The following is a 16,936-nucleotide window of genomic DNA, read 5'->3' on the forward strand; positions in this document are numbered from 1 at the left end:
GTCTAGAACTCACAGAGATCCGCCTGCCTCTGCCTCCCAAGTGCTGGGATTAAAGGCGTGCACCACCACCGCCTGGCCCACACACGGTTTCTTAAAGAGACGGCTATAATTGAAATATCAAAGGGGGAAGAAGCATAAAGGAAATGAAAATGTGTTTTAGAGAAAGAAGCTGATCCGAGGAGTCAGCATACTGCCTGATTCCCGCCATATGTCATTCTGAAAAAGGTAAAATTATGGAAATGGGGAAAAATAGGAGAATGCCAGAAGTTGGAGGAAGGAGCCGAGACTAGGCAGACAACAGATAATTCGGTGTCAGTGGAAATGCCTTGCATACTGCAGCGAGGGAGAACATCCCATTACACATCTGTCCTCACATGGTGTGGCATCAGTAGGCTCGTCAGCTACAACTAGCTTCTGTGTGGGTGTGCTGATAATGGAGGCGTCTGTGTGTGGTTAGGGGCACAGGATACGTGGGACATCCGTCCGTCTTCTGTTCAGCTTTTTTGCAGACCTAGAACTGCTTTAAAATGGGGAGAGAGTTGGTAAGTACAGGGCAAAGTGTGGCTTGTGTCTCGTCTCGTCAGATCTAGCCCCTCAACACATCCACTCCAGGGGGCTTCTGGTTTGTAGCAAGCTCAGCCTGTCTGGTTGCTTCTTTCTCTTCCTCGATTATCAGTTATGACCCTGGCTTTTCCAGCCCTTCTGGTAAATGCTACAGGTGAATTCTTAAGGGTTCCTTCCAGATCTAACATTCTCTGGTTCTGCAGAATGTACGATGTGTTCATTGTTGTTTCTGATTTTTTCATTGTTCTACTTGAAAACCTTACTACTCCAGAGGTCAAGAGAAATCCCCACACTGTCAATTTAATATTTCTGCTTGCTGCCCACAAGGCATGAAATCACAGCCTGCCACTCAGTGTTGAAGGTCATTTTCCTTTAAGAAGTGCATGGTGATGTCTCCATAACTTGTGGCTTTGAACATATGGGCACCAACTCCCCTGTTAGATCTCTGAGGACTGTCACCAACGGGCCTGGTTAATAAAGGGGATGTCCTGCCAGGTGGCCTGGCCTGGTGGCCCTTGACTTGTGGTGCTCTTGGCAGCCTCTCGGGAAAGGAGCTGCTCACTGTGCTCTCATTTTCAGGGGCTTGGGCTGGTGGAGAGCCTGTCTGCTTAGTGTGTCACGTATTTCTGTCTTAATTACATCTTTTTCTTTACTAGCATCTTTATTCATTATTCACAACAACTTTGAAAACTAATTAAACAGTGGTCTCTTCCTCTCCGTAACAGCAGTTTGCCTTCCTTTGTAGGTTCTCAGCTCTTTATTCCATGTCTGTACTTGGGACACTGCTGTCATCTCAGTTTAGATGTTAGGGGTAAAATGTGCCATGTTGGGTTTGAGCAATTCCTGAGCAGGGAGCAGAATTCCCTTTGTGGGTGTTCACCTTGCCAGAAATTGTTTAGGAAGTTCAGTTATATTCTTTGGTTCTCAACACACAAACATTTCTGTATTTTATTTTTTAGCTCAACTGTGTTCCCGTGTAGCTACATTATCTTCCTATTTATCATCTTAATGACTGCTTAATATTCCATCCAGTTAACATGCCATAATTTACTTAACTATTCCCTATTGTTGAGCCCTAATTAAAATTTATATCTATCCTGTAATACAGAGGGAAGCTGGTTTTAATGGCCACAGTGGCATCCCGACAGCCTAAGCTGCCATTACAGACCCAGATTTCTCAAAGAACAATCAATCCTGCATGAGAGGTGTCATGCAGGTCCTTCTGATTGAATAGCTAATCTGTTCTCAGCACATTTTCCTTTTAGACGGCTGTGGATATAGTGTGCCTGTTTCTTCTCAGTGTTGCTTGACACGAAGCTGTATGCAGGTGGCGTTTCCAGGCATGTCGTCACTGGTGCCTGGGATTTTAACAAATTAACGGGAATCGGAGTATAGAATGGTGTCTGGCTCTCTGTCAGTTCTTGCTCATCTCCTCTCCCATTCACTTGAGTGTCTGCATTGGTTTCTGGGGGGCAGACCATGGTGGTCCCCACAAAAGTGTACCTGTGAGATGCTTTATGCCCTTAGAGCCCTGATTCTCAAACTGTGGGTCTTGACCCCTTTGAGGCGGGGGTGGTTAGACAACTCTTTCACGGGGGTCACCTAAGACCATTGGAAAACAAAGGTATTCATTATGATTCATAACAGGAGCAAAATTGCAGTTAGGAAGTAGCAACAAAAATCATTTTATGGTTGAGGTCATGGCAATATATGTGCACCTGTATTAAAGGGTTACCAGCGTTAGGAAGGTTGAGAATCAGTGCCTTAGAGTGAAGAAGGGGGAGGTTCTTCCAAGACAGCTTTATCAGCTGAGTCCCAGAGTCCCCAGGATCTGTGTCCTCCTCAGAACAAATAGGGAGATGTCAAGGATCCCTTCAAAGCAGTGAGTAGTCTGGGTATTTGGGCTCAGGAAGTAATTGGTGAAGTTGCTTGTGGTGCTTTACAATCCGTGTTATTTATTCTCTCTCAGTTCTTTCTTCCCCTCTGTGTGACAAAGGGAAGCATGGTACCATGGAAACCAAGAAAAGCCACATTTACCAAAGCATGGGGACATCTCTTGGGAGATACATTTACATGGCTTGCAAGCCACAGTCAGAGGGGTCTCCCTGTTCATTCTCTCCCTTTCTAGAAAATGAAAGTGCCCCCCCCCCCCCAGGGTTTCCCAATAGCTATGGAGCCAGTCCTGGAACTCGCTCTGTAGACCAGTTTGGCCTACTGACAGAGATGTTCCTGTCTCTGCCTCCCAGGTGCTGGGATTAAAGACGTGCACCACCACAGCCCAGTGAGAATGAAGATTGTCGTAGTTTGTGCCTGTGTCACCACCAGCTCTCTAACACTTGCTAGCTAGCCTTGGGTGCTCTGCGGGGTACCAGTCTAGTGGACTTGCTTCTCATTCAGGCTTTGTAATCAGTAGCTGTTGGGGCAAGGTAACTGCTTCTGGGATATTTACAGAAACTTCCTTTTTAAAATGAATTTAACAACAAATACAATAATGGTTCTGGAAGCCAGAGCCATAAAGTCGGTGTGGGACTTGGTAAACTTTGGTAAATACTGGCACAAGAGTTAATGCAGTTCTGAAGGACAGTGTGCAGTCATTGGCCAGTTTCATCACACCAGGAAGAGGGCCGTTGTTTTCTTGGTGAGGTGGCCTTGACTTGTAGAGCAGAGTTCGGAAGCAGCTCTTGCTTGGGAAGGCACCCGTCATTCACATGTATTCCAGCAGCTGTCCTGCAAGGCTGTGGCCTCTGCCATATCTCATGCATCCAACCTCTGGTTTGGAAAGTATGTCACACACACCTTTGTAGCCGGCCGTACTGCCACTCTCTCCTTGAACCTGGGACCACAGCACAAGGGGAGAACAGATGTTCACATGATGAGGATTAATTAGCCTTGAAGACAAGCGAGGTTCTGCCACACAGCCCTGCCTCGGAAACACAATGCCATGTGCAGTAAGCCAACCTCAGAGGACAGATCTGATTCTCTTGCAGGAAGTAGCAGGCCAGAGTAGTCAGACTGAGAGAGGTGAGATAGACTTTGCCAAGAGCTGGGGAGAAGAATTGAGGAGCCCCATATAATGGGTACAGAATTCTAGTTTGAGAAGATGAGGAAGTTTTAGGGATGGATGGTGGTGATGCCTGCACAAGGGTGCTTGTACTTAATGCAACTGAACTGTCCGGGTAACAATGGCTGAAATGGAGAAGTTTTACATATATTGTTTTATACAATTAAAAAAAAAACTAAAATTGGAACCAAGTGCCCTTGCCTATACTCCAATCACTGGGGAGATTGAGGCAGGAGAATCATGACTTCAAGTTTAGTCTGCACCACATAATAGAAGTTCTATGACTACATTGTGAGACTTTCAGAAAGAAAAGTCAGCAATCGATGAGCTTGTTCTTTACGTGGTGGGGCCTTGGCTCAGTCTGCTCCTACCTCAGGTGCTGCCGTCCTTTTCCGCTTCCACTACCAGAGCTGTGAGTTCAAATGCAGGTTCCTTTCTCCTGCCCTACCCCACCAGGCCCAGTTTCCCTTATCTTCAGGTCAGTGTCATGGTGATGTAAGTGTGTTGGCTCCTAGAAATAGCAGCCTCCCCAGGAGAAGCCTCGACAGCAAAGGTGCTGCATAAACGGCAGGTGCTCGTGATCTAGAAGCCAATCAAGTTTCTTTGCTTGGCCAAGAAGGCCTGAGTTCCGAGTCCCAGCGACATCATGGTAGCTCTGTTCTCTTTTCTGAATAAGCAACTGAAATGTGTGTGCTGTCAGGGGTGACTAGTTAGGTCATCCATGTCACTCCCCCAGAAGAAGCCGCCTCTTGTTCCCCAACATAGTCAGATGGGCAGACTCTGGGGTATAGAATTGCAGGGAGGCATCACCCAGCTTCCCAGGCTTGAAGAGTAGCCTGGCCAGGTTCTCTCCAGGAAAATCTTTGCATGTTGGCTCTTTAATCTATGAGCTGGGTGGGCACAGGAGGGTCATTGCCCCAATGTGGCTCTTTGGGAACGGGATTGAAAGGCTCAGTGGTGAAACTGTCAGGTAAGAGGGCTGGACGGAGCCCCAGATGGTACTTGTCGTTTCCCGCTCACAACTGGAGAAGACGGTGGAGAGAGCTGCTGTCAGGTTGTCAGTTATGGTCCTGGGAAGCAGGTCCGCATCCAGAGAGCTGGGAAGGCGCTTTCTCAGTGCAGGGCAGACAGAAATAGAAAGGGATTGTTTCTGCCAGCCCCACCTCTCTGGCTGGCAGCTCTGACATCAGACCTGGTCCTTGGTTGGGGACTACACGTCTATGACATCTCTGCTTCTTCCCTTTTTGCCTGCAGAATTCCAGAGGCAGGAGAGTGTCCGGTCCCAACACAAAGGCATCCAGTTATATGACACCCCTTATGAACCCGAAGGCCAGAGTGTGGACTCAGACTCGGAGAGCACTGTGAGCCTTCGGCTGCGGGAGAGCAAGCTACCCCAGGATGATGACAGGCCCGCCGATGAGTACGACCAGCCTTGGGAGTGGAACCGGGTCACCATCCCCGCCCTGGCAGGTAGGAGCAATGGCCCTGCTTGGGAGGCAGTCGCTGAAGAAGGCTCAGCACCAGCTGAAGTAAACAAAATACAAGCAGGTTCAGTCCGGCCAGGCTAACACCAGTTGAATTGGGCTGTTCTTTTTCCTAGTGCCCAGTGGCCCTGCAAAGATGATAAAGGTTCCTGAGGGAAAAGAGGACAGGCTAGCATTGCAAGTTTCCAGTCCAGTCTCCCCACCTGCAGGACTGGTCCCCTGGGCCTCATGGAGTCCCTTGGGTCTCATCTGCTCCCTCATGGCTTCAGGGGCTGCCATGTTTCTCACCTGTAGTTGTGACATGAGCCCGCTCGGAGCTCAGCCCCCCCTCACTTAGTCTCCCAGAATCAGAGTGACCCCAGTACAGCCTTTCTAGGACGTCGTATGGCCACAAGTCAGAACCCCTGTTCACACTCTTTGATTTCAGGCCCACTCCTGAGACTTGATGCTCACCCTGATGGTCTGAAGTTGAGAAAAGACAGTTTACGCTCATGAGAAGTCGGGGCCCCTGGGATGACTGGCACAAGCGTTGTTTAGAGGAATTTTGTGCATCCATGTGGTGGAATATTGCACAGTCAAGAGTAAATGAGGGCCGGGCGGTGGTGGCGCACGCCTTTAATCCCAGCACTCGGGAGGCAGAGGCAGGCGGATCTCTGTGAGTTTGAGACCAACCTGGTCTACAAGAGCTAGTTCCGGGACGGGCACCAAAGCTACAGAGAAACCCTGTCTCGAAAAACCAAAAAAAAAAAAAAAAAAAGTAAGTGAGGTTCGAAGTGAGCTGATAACAACCAAGGGCACTGCTTCTGTGAAAGATTAAAACATGTAAGCCAGATGCCAAGCCACTTAACTGCACGTAAGAGTTTAGACACAAAAAGAGGGGCACTGGGAGACTGATCCAATCCCAGTGAAGTCCTAGTAGAGATTTATTTATTTAAATATTTATTTATTATGTATACAATATTCTATCTGTGTGTATGTCTGCAGGCCAGAAGGCGGCACCAGACCCCATTACAGATGGTTGTGAGCTACCATGTGGTTGCTGGGAATTGAACTCAGGACCTTTGGAAGAGCAGGCAATGCTCTTAACCTCTGAGCCATCTCTCCAGCCCCTAGAGTTTTATTTAATGTTCTTTCTTACGCACAACTAGACTCTGTTTCCCTTCGTAGGCCCCTCAGGTGATGTTCTAGACACCTCAGCATGTGTCCTACGTTGTTCCCAGGATATATGACATGCCCTGCACACACCCCAGTACTCCTCCTGAAATGTGCATCACAGCCTACCTGGAAAGAACCTGACTTCCCAGTACCCTGCTCAAATAGCCTTGTCTCTGTGAGCGCCACCCTGGTACCTAGCCATGCCTGCTACACATACCCTTGCCTGCTCTCTGGGCTGCGAGTCTTCTCACACCGTGACAGAGCTACCTCTGTAGACCTAAGGGAACCCAAGAGGGTAGGCTCCAACAAGAGTGAGAGGAGTTTGTGCCGTCAATAGCTCATTGCAAACACTGACTTGATTGAAGGGTAGAAAGAGGGCAAGTGGCAGCTGTCTCGGATACCTTATGTCCAAGCATGAGTCAGCACCACAGACAGGTGCTCGGGTTCCCCTGTCTCATCCTGGATCCTCATGGGGGCCTGGAGGACTCTTGTTGCTTGTGACACTTGACTCTCTAGCATGGTCTCTGACCAGCAGTGTCAGCATTGCCTAGGAGCTGCTCAGAAATCTCACATCTTGGGCCACTGAGATGGCTCAGTGAGTAAGTAAAGGTGTTTGCCACCAAGCCTGTTGACCACAGTCCAAACCCTGGAACCCACATGATGGAAAACGAGAGTTCTTGCCAGTTACCCCCTGATCTCCACATACATACCTTGGTACATGCACACATAAAACCAAACGCGCGTGCACGCGCACACACACACACACAACAGACAGGCATCATTTTAAGTTTGGACCTTATACCAGACATACACAGTTGGAGTATGTTGTACCAGATTCACATCACTAGGTCATCTGTGTAGAAGTACGAGTGAGATACACTTAACCTGGAGGACATCATCTCTCAGAAGGCTGTCTGGAACCTGCCCACTCATGCTCGGAGGAAGTTTCAGAACTTCTGTACCTGTAGTTGTTCACAAAAAGGCCTCAGATAGAACTAGCTGACAGAAAGACCCACAGCATCCATTCTGGCCTTGGTTCGAGTCACTGACTTGTTACCTCTGGTGCCACTGCCACTCACATTCTTGCCCTGCCTCTCTCATCAAGTGTCTTAGCTTCACATGCCCCACTCCAGAACAGATGCTGGCTATGCTCATCCCAGACAGCCTTGAGCTTCCCTACTCATTTCCTGGGTTGAAAAGGGAGGTGGATGCATCACTCCTGGGCTGGAGGACACTGTGAACAAGCTTCAGTCTGTCTCCTCTACTCAGGCAGCAGTGGGTAGAGGCCAGCAGGCCACTTCTCAGGTAAAGATGATGTTTTGCAGCAACTTGATTGGATTGCCGAGTGTCCTCACGGTCCCATTTGCCAGCCCTCAAGTGTGGCTTTTTGGAATGAAGAGCAGAGTTTCCTATTGAGTGGCTGCTAAATGTTATCTGAGTGTTCATGCACATGGGGCGTGCGTGAACAGGTATGCACATGCAAGTGAGTTCCTGGAGTGTTCGGGAACTGGCAGTGCTCTTAGGAACAGCTGTGGAAGATGAAGTTTGCTGAGCACAGCTGCCTCTTCCTCTCTTTCCTGCTCTGTTTTTGTGACTCTGCCTGCTCAGGCTGGTTGGGGAAACCTGAGTGGGGGCCTTTTCCATGCTTTCAAAGTCTGGAAAGGCATAGAACTGGGCCCTTGAAGGGGGAAGTAGGCTCTTGGCGGGAGCTTGACCATGTGGATGGACTTTCCAGCCTCAGAGGCTGCTGTAGCAGCTGCAGTGAGAAAGGTGGGTGGCACAGACTCACTTTGCAGCAGGACTGTGGACAGTAGGCAGTTCTGAGCCCATGCCTGTTACCCTGGAGCCCCAGCATGCCATTGAGAGTAGGCAGGGAGACCACAGGTCTCAGTCTGTAGAGAAGGTGCTGTATAGCCTGTGGGATGCTGTCCTGCCCTGCCCTGCCCTGAGCTGGTGACAAGAGGCCCTTTTCAGTCAAGATCTAGCGTGCTCTCTCTCTGTGTAAGAGAAACAGAGACAGAGATGGACCTCTTGTCCATGTCTCACTGGGACCTTAGTTCACAGGACGATTCTGGGAGGAGGATGTTGTGAGAGGATGAGGTAGTCCTAGCTCCCTGGAAGGACAGTCTTACCTTTGCTCAGGACTCTGCAGCGCACATTTTGTTAAGGATAAGGACTTGGGGAGTTAGACAAGAAATCTCACCAGTTCTTTAGCTTAATCCTTGGTACACCCTTCTTTTTGAGCTTACTGAAGTAGTGAAGGTTGATGTGACTGCTTGCAAGGTGAACAGGTTCTGCACAGAACTTGGCCTGTGACTAGGACCAAGGACTGGGGCCGAGGAAGCATTATGTTGGGTGGCAGGCACTTGCTACTGTCAGACATCTGGAAGGACTGTACCTGTTCTCTCCAGATCTGCCTCACTGGCAACGGATCCCAACAGCCCTGCTGAAGCCTCCCGTCAGGAAAGTGTGGGCTCACCACATGCCTTCCGTATGCTTGTCTCATTGTGTCCTTGTGGCTACTCTCTGCACGCTTAGTTTCCTTCTTGTAGGCATGGGACAGATGGACTCCTGCCTGGGCAGTAGCAAAACCAAGTCTAACTGCAGAGCCTATACCTGAGCCTCCCCTCTGTCACATTGTAGTAGGAAGAGCGGCGGGCTATGTCCCGCCGCTCAGCTAGCTTAACCCCCAAAATAACCACACCAAAATTGTATTAATTAAGTTACTGCCTGGTCCATTAGCTCTAGCCTCTTATTGGCTAACTCTCACACCTTGATTAACCCATTTCCATTAATGTGTATCGCCACTTGACTGTGGCTTACCAGCATGAGTCTAACCAGCGTCTGACTTGGGCAGGAGAATCATGGTGTCTGCCACACTTCCCTTCTTCCCAGCATTCTGTTCTGTCTACTCCGCCCACTTAAGGCTTCCCTATCAAAAGGCCAAGGCAGTCTCTTTATTTAACCAATGAAAGCAACACTCAAACAGAAGAACCTCCCCCTACACTATCACATAACTTATGTTTGGGGCCTGCACCTGCTGCAGCTCCTGCCTCACATGCCAGCATGAGGTATTAGGACAGCTCCAAGCTAGAATTCCTCCTTCTAACATAAGGAGGGCCCTGCATACTGTACAGTCTTGCTCCTGTCACGGAGAAACTGAGGCAGCAGGGAAGAGAACCACAAACGACCTTGTGGTGGATGTGGGAGATGTGCCAGTTGGGTCTGAGATAATCAGAGCACTCGATGGTGTGCATTCCGGCAGCAGGACCAGGGGGTGTAAGCCTGAGAGGGGGGCTGTGGGCCTTAGAGAGACAGTTGCTTCTTCTGCCGCTCACCATCTCAAGGTTGTCTCTCTTCAGTGTCCTAGGTTCCGCCAGAGGCAGAGATAGAAAACAGAACATGCTCAGATGGGCTTATCTCTCAGCCATTACTAAGGGCCCTTGTCTGTGCCCTATACAATCTCCTGGGCATGTTGATCTGCCTTTCAAAGTGTGTCTCATCCATTAAGACCAACGGGCAGGAGTTAGCCCCCAGGCAGGATGCTCACCTCCCTGACCCTAGGTTTCTCATCTAAAAAGAGGTGATGGTCACAAATCTTGCAACATGAGCTTCTAATGATCCAGGAAAATCTCTGGATAAAAAGACATGTGTCAGTCAGGCGGAGGTGGTGCACACCTCTAATCCCAGTACTCGGGAGGCAGAGGCAGGGAGATCTCTTAAGTTGAAGACCAGCCTGGTCTGCAGAGTGAGTTCCAGGGCACAGAAACCCTGTCTCAAGGAGGGAAAAAAGAAAAAACAAAAAGAGGGCTGGAGAGATGACTCAGAGGCTAAGAGCATCGACTGCTCTTCCAGAGGACCTGAGTTCAGTTCCCAGCAACCACTTGGCGACTTAGAATCATGTATATATAATAAAATCCGAAGCCTTCTTCTGGCGTGCAGGCAAATAGTAGACAGGACACTGTATACATAATAAATAAATAATCTCTAGAAAGAAAAAAAAAAAGACAAAGGGTTGTGCCTTTGAGGTTTGTTTCTGGAGTTCAGGAGGGGCTTGCTGAATTAAATAAAGCTTACTATAGAAACAGTGCTTCATGAAGAGGCTCTTAGCAGCCGTGGAGGCCTCGTTTACAGCCTCATTCCTAGTTCTGCCTGGCAATGGGAAGAGGTCCGGGAGGCCTGGAAAGCAGTTCTTCAGTGGGGACCCTGGCCCTCCACTCCGTGTCAGCTGCCACCACCCAGCCCTCACTCCTTGTTCACCCCGTTCTAGAAGTGATGTGCTTGCCTTCCTAGATTAGGAGCTTTGAACTTGAGTTACAAGTAAGCCACTGTAGGAAGTGTCACTGCGCCCATAGCCACCCGAGCCCTGACAAGTTCCCGGGGGACCCCATGTGGAGACCTCCAGTTCCCTGATTACACCCTGTGCTTAGGAGTGGGGCTGAGGGAGCCAGGGAGGGGCATCACAACTCTTCTCAGGTTAACCAGTGGCAGCCCTTCCAGGAAGTCTTCCCTGACATGACAGTCCCATCTCACCATCCCAGGTCGGGCTGGGCCTCCTGTCACATTCTGGAACAGCCAGGTACATACACCCTTGTCACCCTGGTCCCATGGGTGCTCATGCTGTGCCAGCGCTCCACAGGTAGCCCTTCTCAACATTAGGCAGGGCGTCGGAAAGGCCAGAGAACGGGAGAGTGACGTTTTAGGTATGGCTGTTTCCTATACAGCTCTGAGTCATCAGAGCCAGCTCAGTGGCTGACTTAAAGGAACCCAGGTATGGTGGATGGGCAGGGAGGAGTGCATAGGAAGCCAGCTTTTATTGAGCAGCAATTACAGACCCGCTTTTAGAGTAACCTTATAAAGCCCTGCCGGGTGGGTATTATTTCCCTGTCTTAATATGAAGGGCAGCACTGGAGCTCAGAGGGAGGGAGCAGCTTAGCTGCAAGTCACTTGGCAGTGAGCTTGGGTCATCTGAAGTGAAAGTGCTTACCCTCGCCACCGTCACATTGGCTTCCACATGTTAACCTGGTATAGGGTAGCTTGGGTCCATCTGAAGGAAAAGTGCTTACCCTTGCCACTGTCACATTGGCTTCCTCTGGAAAAGGTGTATGTGAACCTGGTATAGGGTAGCTTGGGTGGTTCCTGGGGTAGAAGCAATTGCTCCACTTGCTCTCTTGTCTTAGTGCTAGTCCCTGCCCCCAACGGTGCACATACCCTGAAGACGGTGCTCTGGGGCTGTGTGCTTTGTGCACAGCTCACACTTGCTGCTCCTTATATCTCCTTGAGGGCCCAGAGTCTGCAGGGTCTCCCACAGGGAGTTTCAGACCTGGTCACAGGCTGCCACACAACAGGCATCCCTCAGTCCCAGAAAGCCTACAGCCTCCTTCATGACCTCCCAGAATGCCTTGGGCCTGTGAGGAAATTAATAATTGTGTGTGTTTGGGGAACTTTTTGCTGTGTAATGAATAACAGCCGAAATTAATGTTTAACATGCACATGAACAACAGGTCTACCGAGGGGTGGGGTTCAGTGAGAACTGTGGGATCCCTCACTTGAAATGTTACTGAGGACAGATTTCTCTGGTTGGGTTTTGTATCTGACGCATTAATGAGTTTATTTAGTAATCTTTTAAAAAGTGAAAACAAAGGCACCAGCGTGTCATAGCTTTGAGTCCTCTATTAATTGTGCTGTTAGAAACGTTCCCACAAATGCCTTCTTTTCCGGTGTGGAGGCCAGTGAGTAGCCTTGTCCTTCTGCTGAGCAGGTCAGAGATCATCCTGGGGATGGAGACTGTAAGCTGTGAGAGGCCAAAGCCTGCCTTGTGCACAACTGGGTCCCCACCCAGCCCATACCTGGTGCCCACTGAGTGCTGGGATGTTTGTGACATTGCTGAGTCAGGCCTGGTCACACAAGTCCCAGATGCTGTCCCAGACTAGACTCTGCTAGTGGCTGTGTGCCTGCAGGTTCTTTGTGTTCTTGTCCCTCTTGGGTGCTGGACACCTGTGTCTTAGCCACATGAGGCCAGTCTTGAGTAGGAGGACACTTTTGTGTGGCTGCTGACCTGCCTGACCTCCTTCCTTCCTGAATTCCCTCTGAGAAACTGAAAGTGTGCCTTTCCTGTCTGAGGGGGAAGCCACTGCCAGCAGCCTTGTGAGCACTGCGACCACTGGCTTGTCTTCCCTCTTGCACCCTCGTCTGCAGTGAGCAGTGGCACAAAGATACACCGGGCTGGAGCTTGGGCTTGTGGACTGACTTCCTCAAGTGCTAGCCTGTGCTAGGCAGCTCCCTGGGCTTGCAGATGGAGGGATAATCACTTTCCCCAGGTTCCTGGAGTCTTGTGAGTGTCTGCAGATGAAAAGGTTACAAATCACAGGCCCTTAGCCTTGAGCAGTTCCCAGTAACAGGTGACAGACAGGTGAGCCCAGCCCTGAGCTCAGGAAGGAATCTGCGTTTAAAGCTGCCATTTGCTATCAGTGACAAGTCTGTCTGTGTTTCCTCATCGGTAGAATGAGGGTGACACTAGGCACTAAGGTTGGGGCTCGGTTGGTGGATGTTGTCATTCCTGTCATTACTACTGTGGGCTCTTGAGACCTGTTGTACCCCAAGGAGATTGTGCTGAACTTGCTAAGGCTAAGATGGAGACCTTGCTTCAAGCCCACGTTCAGGGCTGGTTAACTGGAGGAGTAGGTCCCATTTCTAGCCCCATGTTTCTTACCTGTGGAATGAATTGTGATGGAGAAGATGGCTTCTGTCAGTGGAGGAGGCCTATCTAGGTCTCCCGCAGCCAGCACTCAGCTCTGGTGTCCGTGTTTTCTTTGTGGGGAACAATCATGAATCAGGCAGAGGTGAGCCCCTTTGGCTGTCCTATGTCTACCGTCCCAGGCCAGGCACAGCTGTGTGATGGCGGTGTTCTCTCAGAGTCACCAGCCCTGTCTCACACATCCTATGAAGGTGACAGTAGTGCCCAGGGCCTGTGTGTGTCCTCAAGGTGAACTCAGAGACCTCTTCATGATCCTGGAGATACAAACCTTTGTGAGGCTGCCCTCCGTATAGCCTTCCTAGAGGGAGGGCCGAGGGGAGGGGTGAACAGACTCACCCGCACAGGAGGGTGGGAAGAGGGATCTCTGTCTCCTTATCTGTAAACTGGGGTTCTCAGGTATCTGCGTGTGTGTTGGTAAGGTCAGTGATATAATGTAGGATGCAGGTTTGGAACACTGGCCGCAGAGGCCTGCTAGTACAGAAGGCAAGTTCAGTTGTTCACGAGTGTTGATTGAGTGCATTGTGCAGATGTTCTTAGGCCACTCCAGCTCCGAAACCAGTGTGCAGTCTCCCCTCCTCACCATGTCGACATCCACCTGGCTCCCTGCATTCAGGGTTGTATTCAGAACACTGCATGAAAGAGGTTCCTGGGCACCTTGTCTCTTTCAGAGTATCAGGGCGTCAGTGAACAAGTGCAGACTCAGAGCAGTGCCAGCCCCGCCTGTGTATCCCAAAGGTTTACAGAGAGGGCTGCACCTCAATTCTGGTTTATCTGTGGAGAGGCTCAGGGGACCTGTAGCAGCCGGAGTCTCTGCACACTGTCTGCTTCCTCTTTGGTCTTGCTGTCTCTGCTGCAGGAGGCTTAGTCCTATGCTAGAAAATGGAGAGCCAGAGGCTGCAGGCTGACCAGCAAGGCAGTGCCAACCCCACTAGGGGTAACACTAGGTTGGAGGATGGCCCAGCCAGGAGCCTAGCATGGCAGCCTGCCTCACTAGCTAGGCCAAGTTCTCTGGCCACACAGGCCTTGTTTATAACAAGGGCACAGTGGTACCAGTCTTACAGATGTCTGTGGTGATTAGAGGGAATGTGTTCTCAGATCTTCTGTAGAAGTACTAAATATAAAATGAAATCATTTTCAAGAGGGTTCTAAAAGAACTTGATTGAGACTGGCAAGGTGGTTTGGTGGTTAAGGGCATTGCCTCCAAGCCTGAAGATCTGACCTCAATGCCCAGAACCCACTGGCACAGAGAGTGCAGCCTGCAGGGATGAATGGAGACGGGATGGCCCCACAGAGCTAGGCGGAGACTTCTCATTCAATAGGTATTGATTATCACCTGTATACCAGGTCCTGTTCTGGGCACTGGAGAGTTAGCGATAAACAGTACAAAAACTCTGAAGAAGCCAGTTCTGATACAGGACACTGTCTTTGTGAATATATGAAAACACACATATACACCCACACACCCCTCGTGAGTGTGACTGTGGAGAGGTGTCAGCCACTGATGAAGGACCTGCCTGAACCATTTCCACAGCCTGCCCCTACTTACCATGTTGTTATCAGCCCTGGTTGGTAGATGTGGACACTGAGCTTAGAGAAGTTTAGAAATACTCCTAGCATCACGGTACGGAATGGTGCCAGGGTGGGGGGGTGAGGGTGAAAGCCAGGTGTCCCTGACTCTCAAGTTGGGATGCAGAGCTGCTGCTCCTCCCTAGCCTTGCTTTAGGCTGTGGGCCATTCCCTGGAGCCAGCTGCATGGCAGAAAGGGACTGGGCTGAATCCATCTGGTTCTGTGGAAATGGCTGCATTCTTTGTTGAAATAGGCAGATGCTGACCTCGCTGTGTGGGCTGAGCCCTTCAGGGCTAAAGGGATTCTGCCTGGGGGCCTGGGGCAAAGCCACTCTAGGGGGCAAACCCTTCAGGCTGTACTTTGTGGAATAGCTAGAATTTTTTGCAGCATAATAAAGAAAGACATTCTGAAGGCTAAGGCTAGACAGAGACAAAGCAGAAGCCGGAAGGCAGGTGGCAGGTGATGTTAGGGACCAGCCAGCCTAGACTAGAGCATCAGGTGAAGAAGGTCGGGCAGCCTCCAACTTACTAAGGACTTTGAGCACTAAGTAGGGTGAGGAGGTTTTGCCTTTGAACCCAGGCCACTGGGGAACCAGTGAAGGGCTGCGCCGAGGAGGCTGCGGTCTGCTCTGAACAGTGGACAGGAAGGAGACAACACTGAAGCAACAACAACCCCCCATCATTTTATTAGTGTTGGGGATGGAACCCATGACCTTGTGTGTGCTAGGCAAGAACTCTACCGCTAAACTGTAACAGCTCATGCTTTTTCTAAGATCCTCTCCAGGCTGGGCTATAGAGTAAACTCAGCTGACAGGGGACTGGAGAGAGCTAAAGGGAAACCTTCCCAGGTGCTGGGCAGAGTGACTGTCCCTGGAGCAGCAGACACGCTACCACAGGGAGAGGCTAGCCAGTCGTGGGAAGCCTCTATATGCCACTCAGATGGAGCAGCGACCAAGTGAGGGAGACCACAGCTTCCGTCCACCTAGACCTTGGCTGTTCTCATGAAGAAGGAAAGACAGATTGGGGTAAGCCTGGCCCTGTGGATGTGGAGTCCTGGGCTCATCTTTGCTGTTCCGCACACATCCATGCTTGCCAGGAGCACACCGTAGCAGGAGCACTATGGAGGTTATTAGAGAGGGAGCACCAGCTTTGAGACTGTCTAGAAAGCCCAGTAAAACAAATGGGAGCCCTTGAATAATGAGCCCCGTCCCCTAAACACAACTTTTGGGTAGACATCTGGGGCCAAGCGAAGGTGCTGACTTGCTGACCCTGAGGACACTGTCTAGGTCACCCTTCTCCCGCCACCAGGACTAGTCTCCAGCCTGGGGACTGAAGTCAGATGTTCAGCACCTCCTCGTTCTACACAACCCCGAGTGGCCCTCCCTCCTGCAGGATTCCAACTTGCTCTTTAATTGCCTATCGGTGGGACTCATTAAGTTCTGTCATTGGAACAACTCGTGGGGGCAGCGTGTTTTCCTCTAAATGCAGATATTCTTCTGAGGGATTGGGTCTTTATCTCTCACAGAAAACCACTAAATTAAAAGAATTGCCATTTAAATTGCAGATTAAAGAGAAACTTAATTAGAAGGGATGGGAACGGTTGTATTTGGAGCTTTTGTTAGGTCCCCCTCCCCCTTTGGCTGTCGAATCACTGCACTTGGAGTTTGTATATTTGTGTTTTAGGTGAAATGATTTGCCTAATTAAGCTTGTCATTCATCACCACCTGTTCTCACTAAAATACATGGCTGCAGTATCAAGCATGCCAAAGGATGTATAAATTAATCCAGTGGGGAATTAGAGTGTCGACTAGGACATTCTTAGGTTTTATCCAATTTATCTGGTAGAAAAACCGATATTTTTTTCCCAGTAAAGCAAAACATGAGCTCGTTAAAGTTTTTTCATTTTGTACTGAGCACCTGTTACCTTGCAGGCACTGTGTGAGGTGGGAACAATGATGCTACAGCCCATTCTCAGTGACTCTTGGGAGCCAGGTAGGGAAACTGATGATTTAGATGCCATAGCCGAGGGAGTTCTGGAGTTTCCTGAGAGAAGTAGCTTCTGAAGGCGACAGAGTTGAGTGAGCCCTGAACCTGAGCAGGAGCTAGGTAGGTGTCAGAAGGCCTGGTTGCCTGTGCCTTAAGAGTGTGAGTTCTAGGACTGGAGAGATGGCTCAATGGTTAAGAACACTTGGCTGCTCTTCTAGAGGACTGGAGTTGAGTTCTAGCCCCCATAGTAGATGGCTCACAACTGCTAATAACTCCAGCTTACTCTTGTCTTCTGTAGGCACCTGCTCATGCATGCACACGCACGCGCGCGCGCGCGCGCGCACACACACACACATACACACA

The 16,936-nt window shown here is 50.0% G+C and overlaps 1 protein-coding gene across 1 annotated transcript in view; it reads left to right on the forward strand.

The window, feature by feature from the left end:
• Shb (SH2 domain containing adaptor protein B) overlaps positions 1–16,936 on the forward strand; it is a 113,044-nt gene that overhangs the window by 69,185 nt on the left and 26,923 nt on the right. Inside the window, exon 3 of the mRNA XM_057790589.1 lies at positions 4,880–5,095. Coding sequence (XP_057646572.1) covers positions 4,880–5,095 — 216 coding nt within the window. The remainder of the gene's footprint in view (positions 1–4,879; positions 5,096–16,936) is intronic.

This window comes from Chionomys nivalis, chromosome 16 (assembly GCF_950005125.1).
Source record: "Chionomys nivalis chromosome 16, mChiNiv1.1, whole genome shotgun sequence".
Lineage (NCBI taxonomy): Eukaryota > Metazoa > Chordata > Mammalia > Rodentia > Cricetidae > Chionomys > Chionomys nivalis.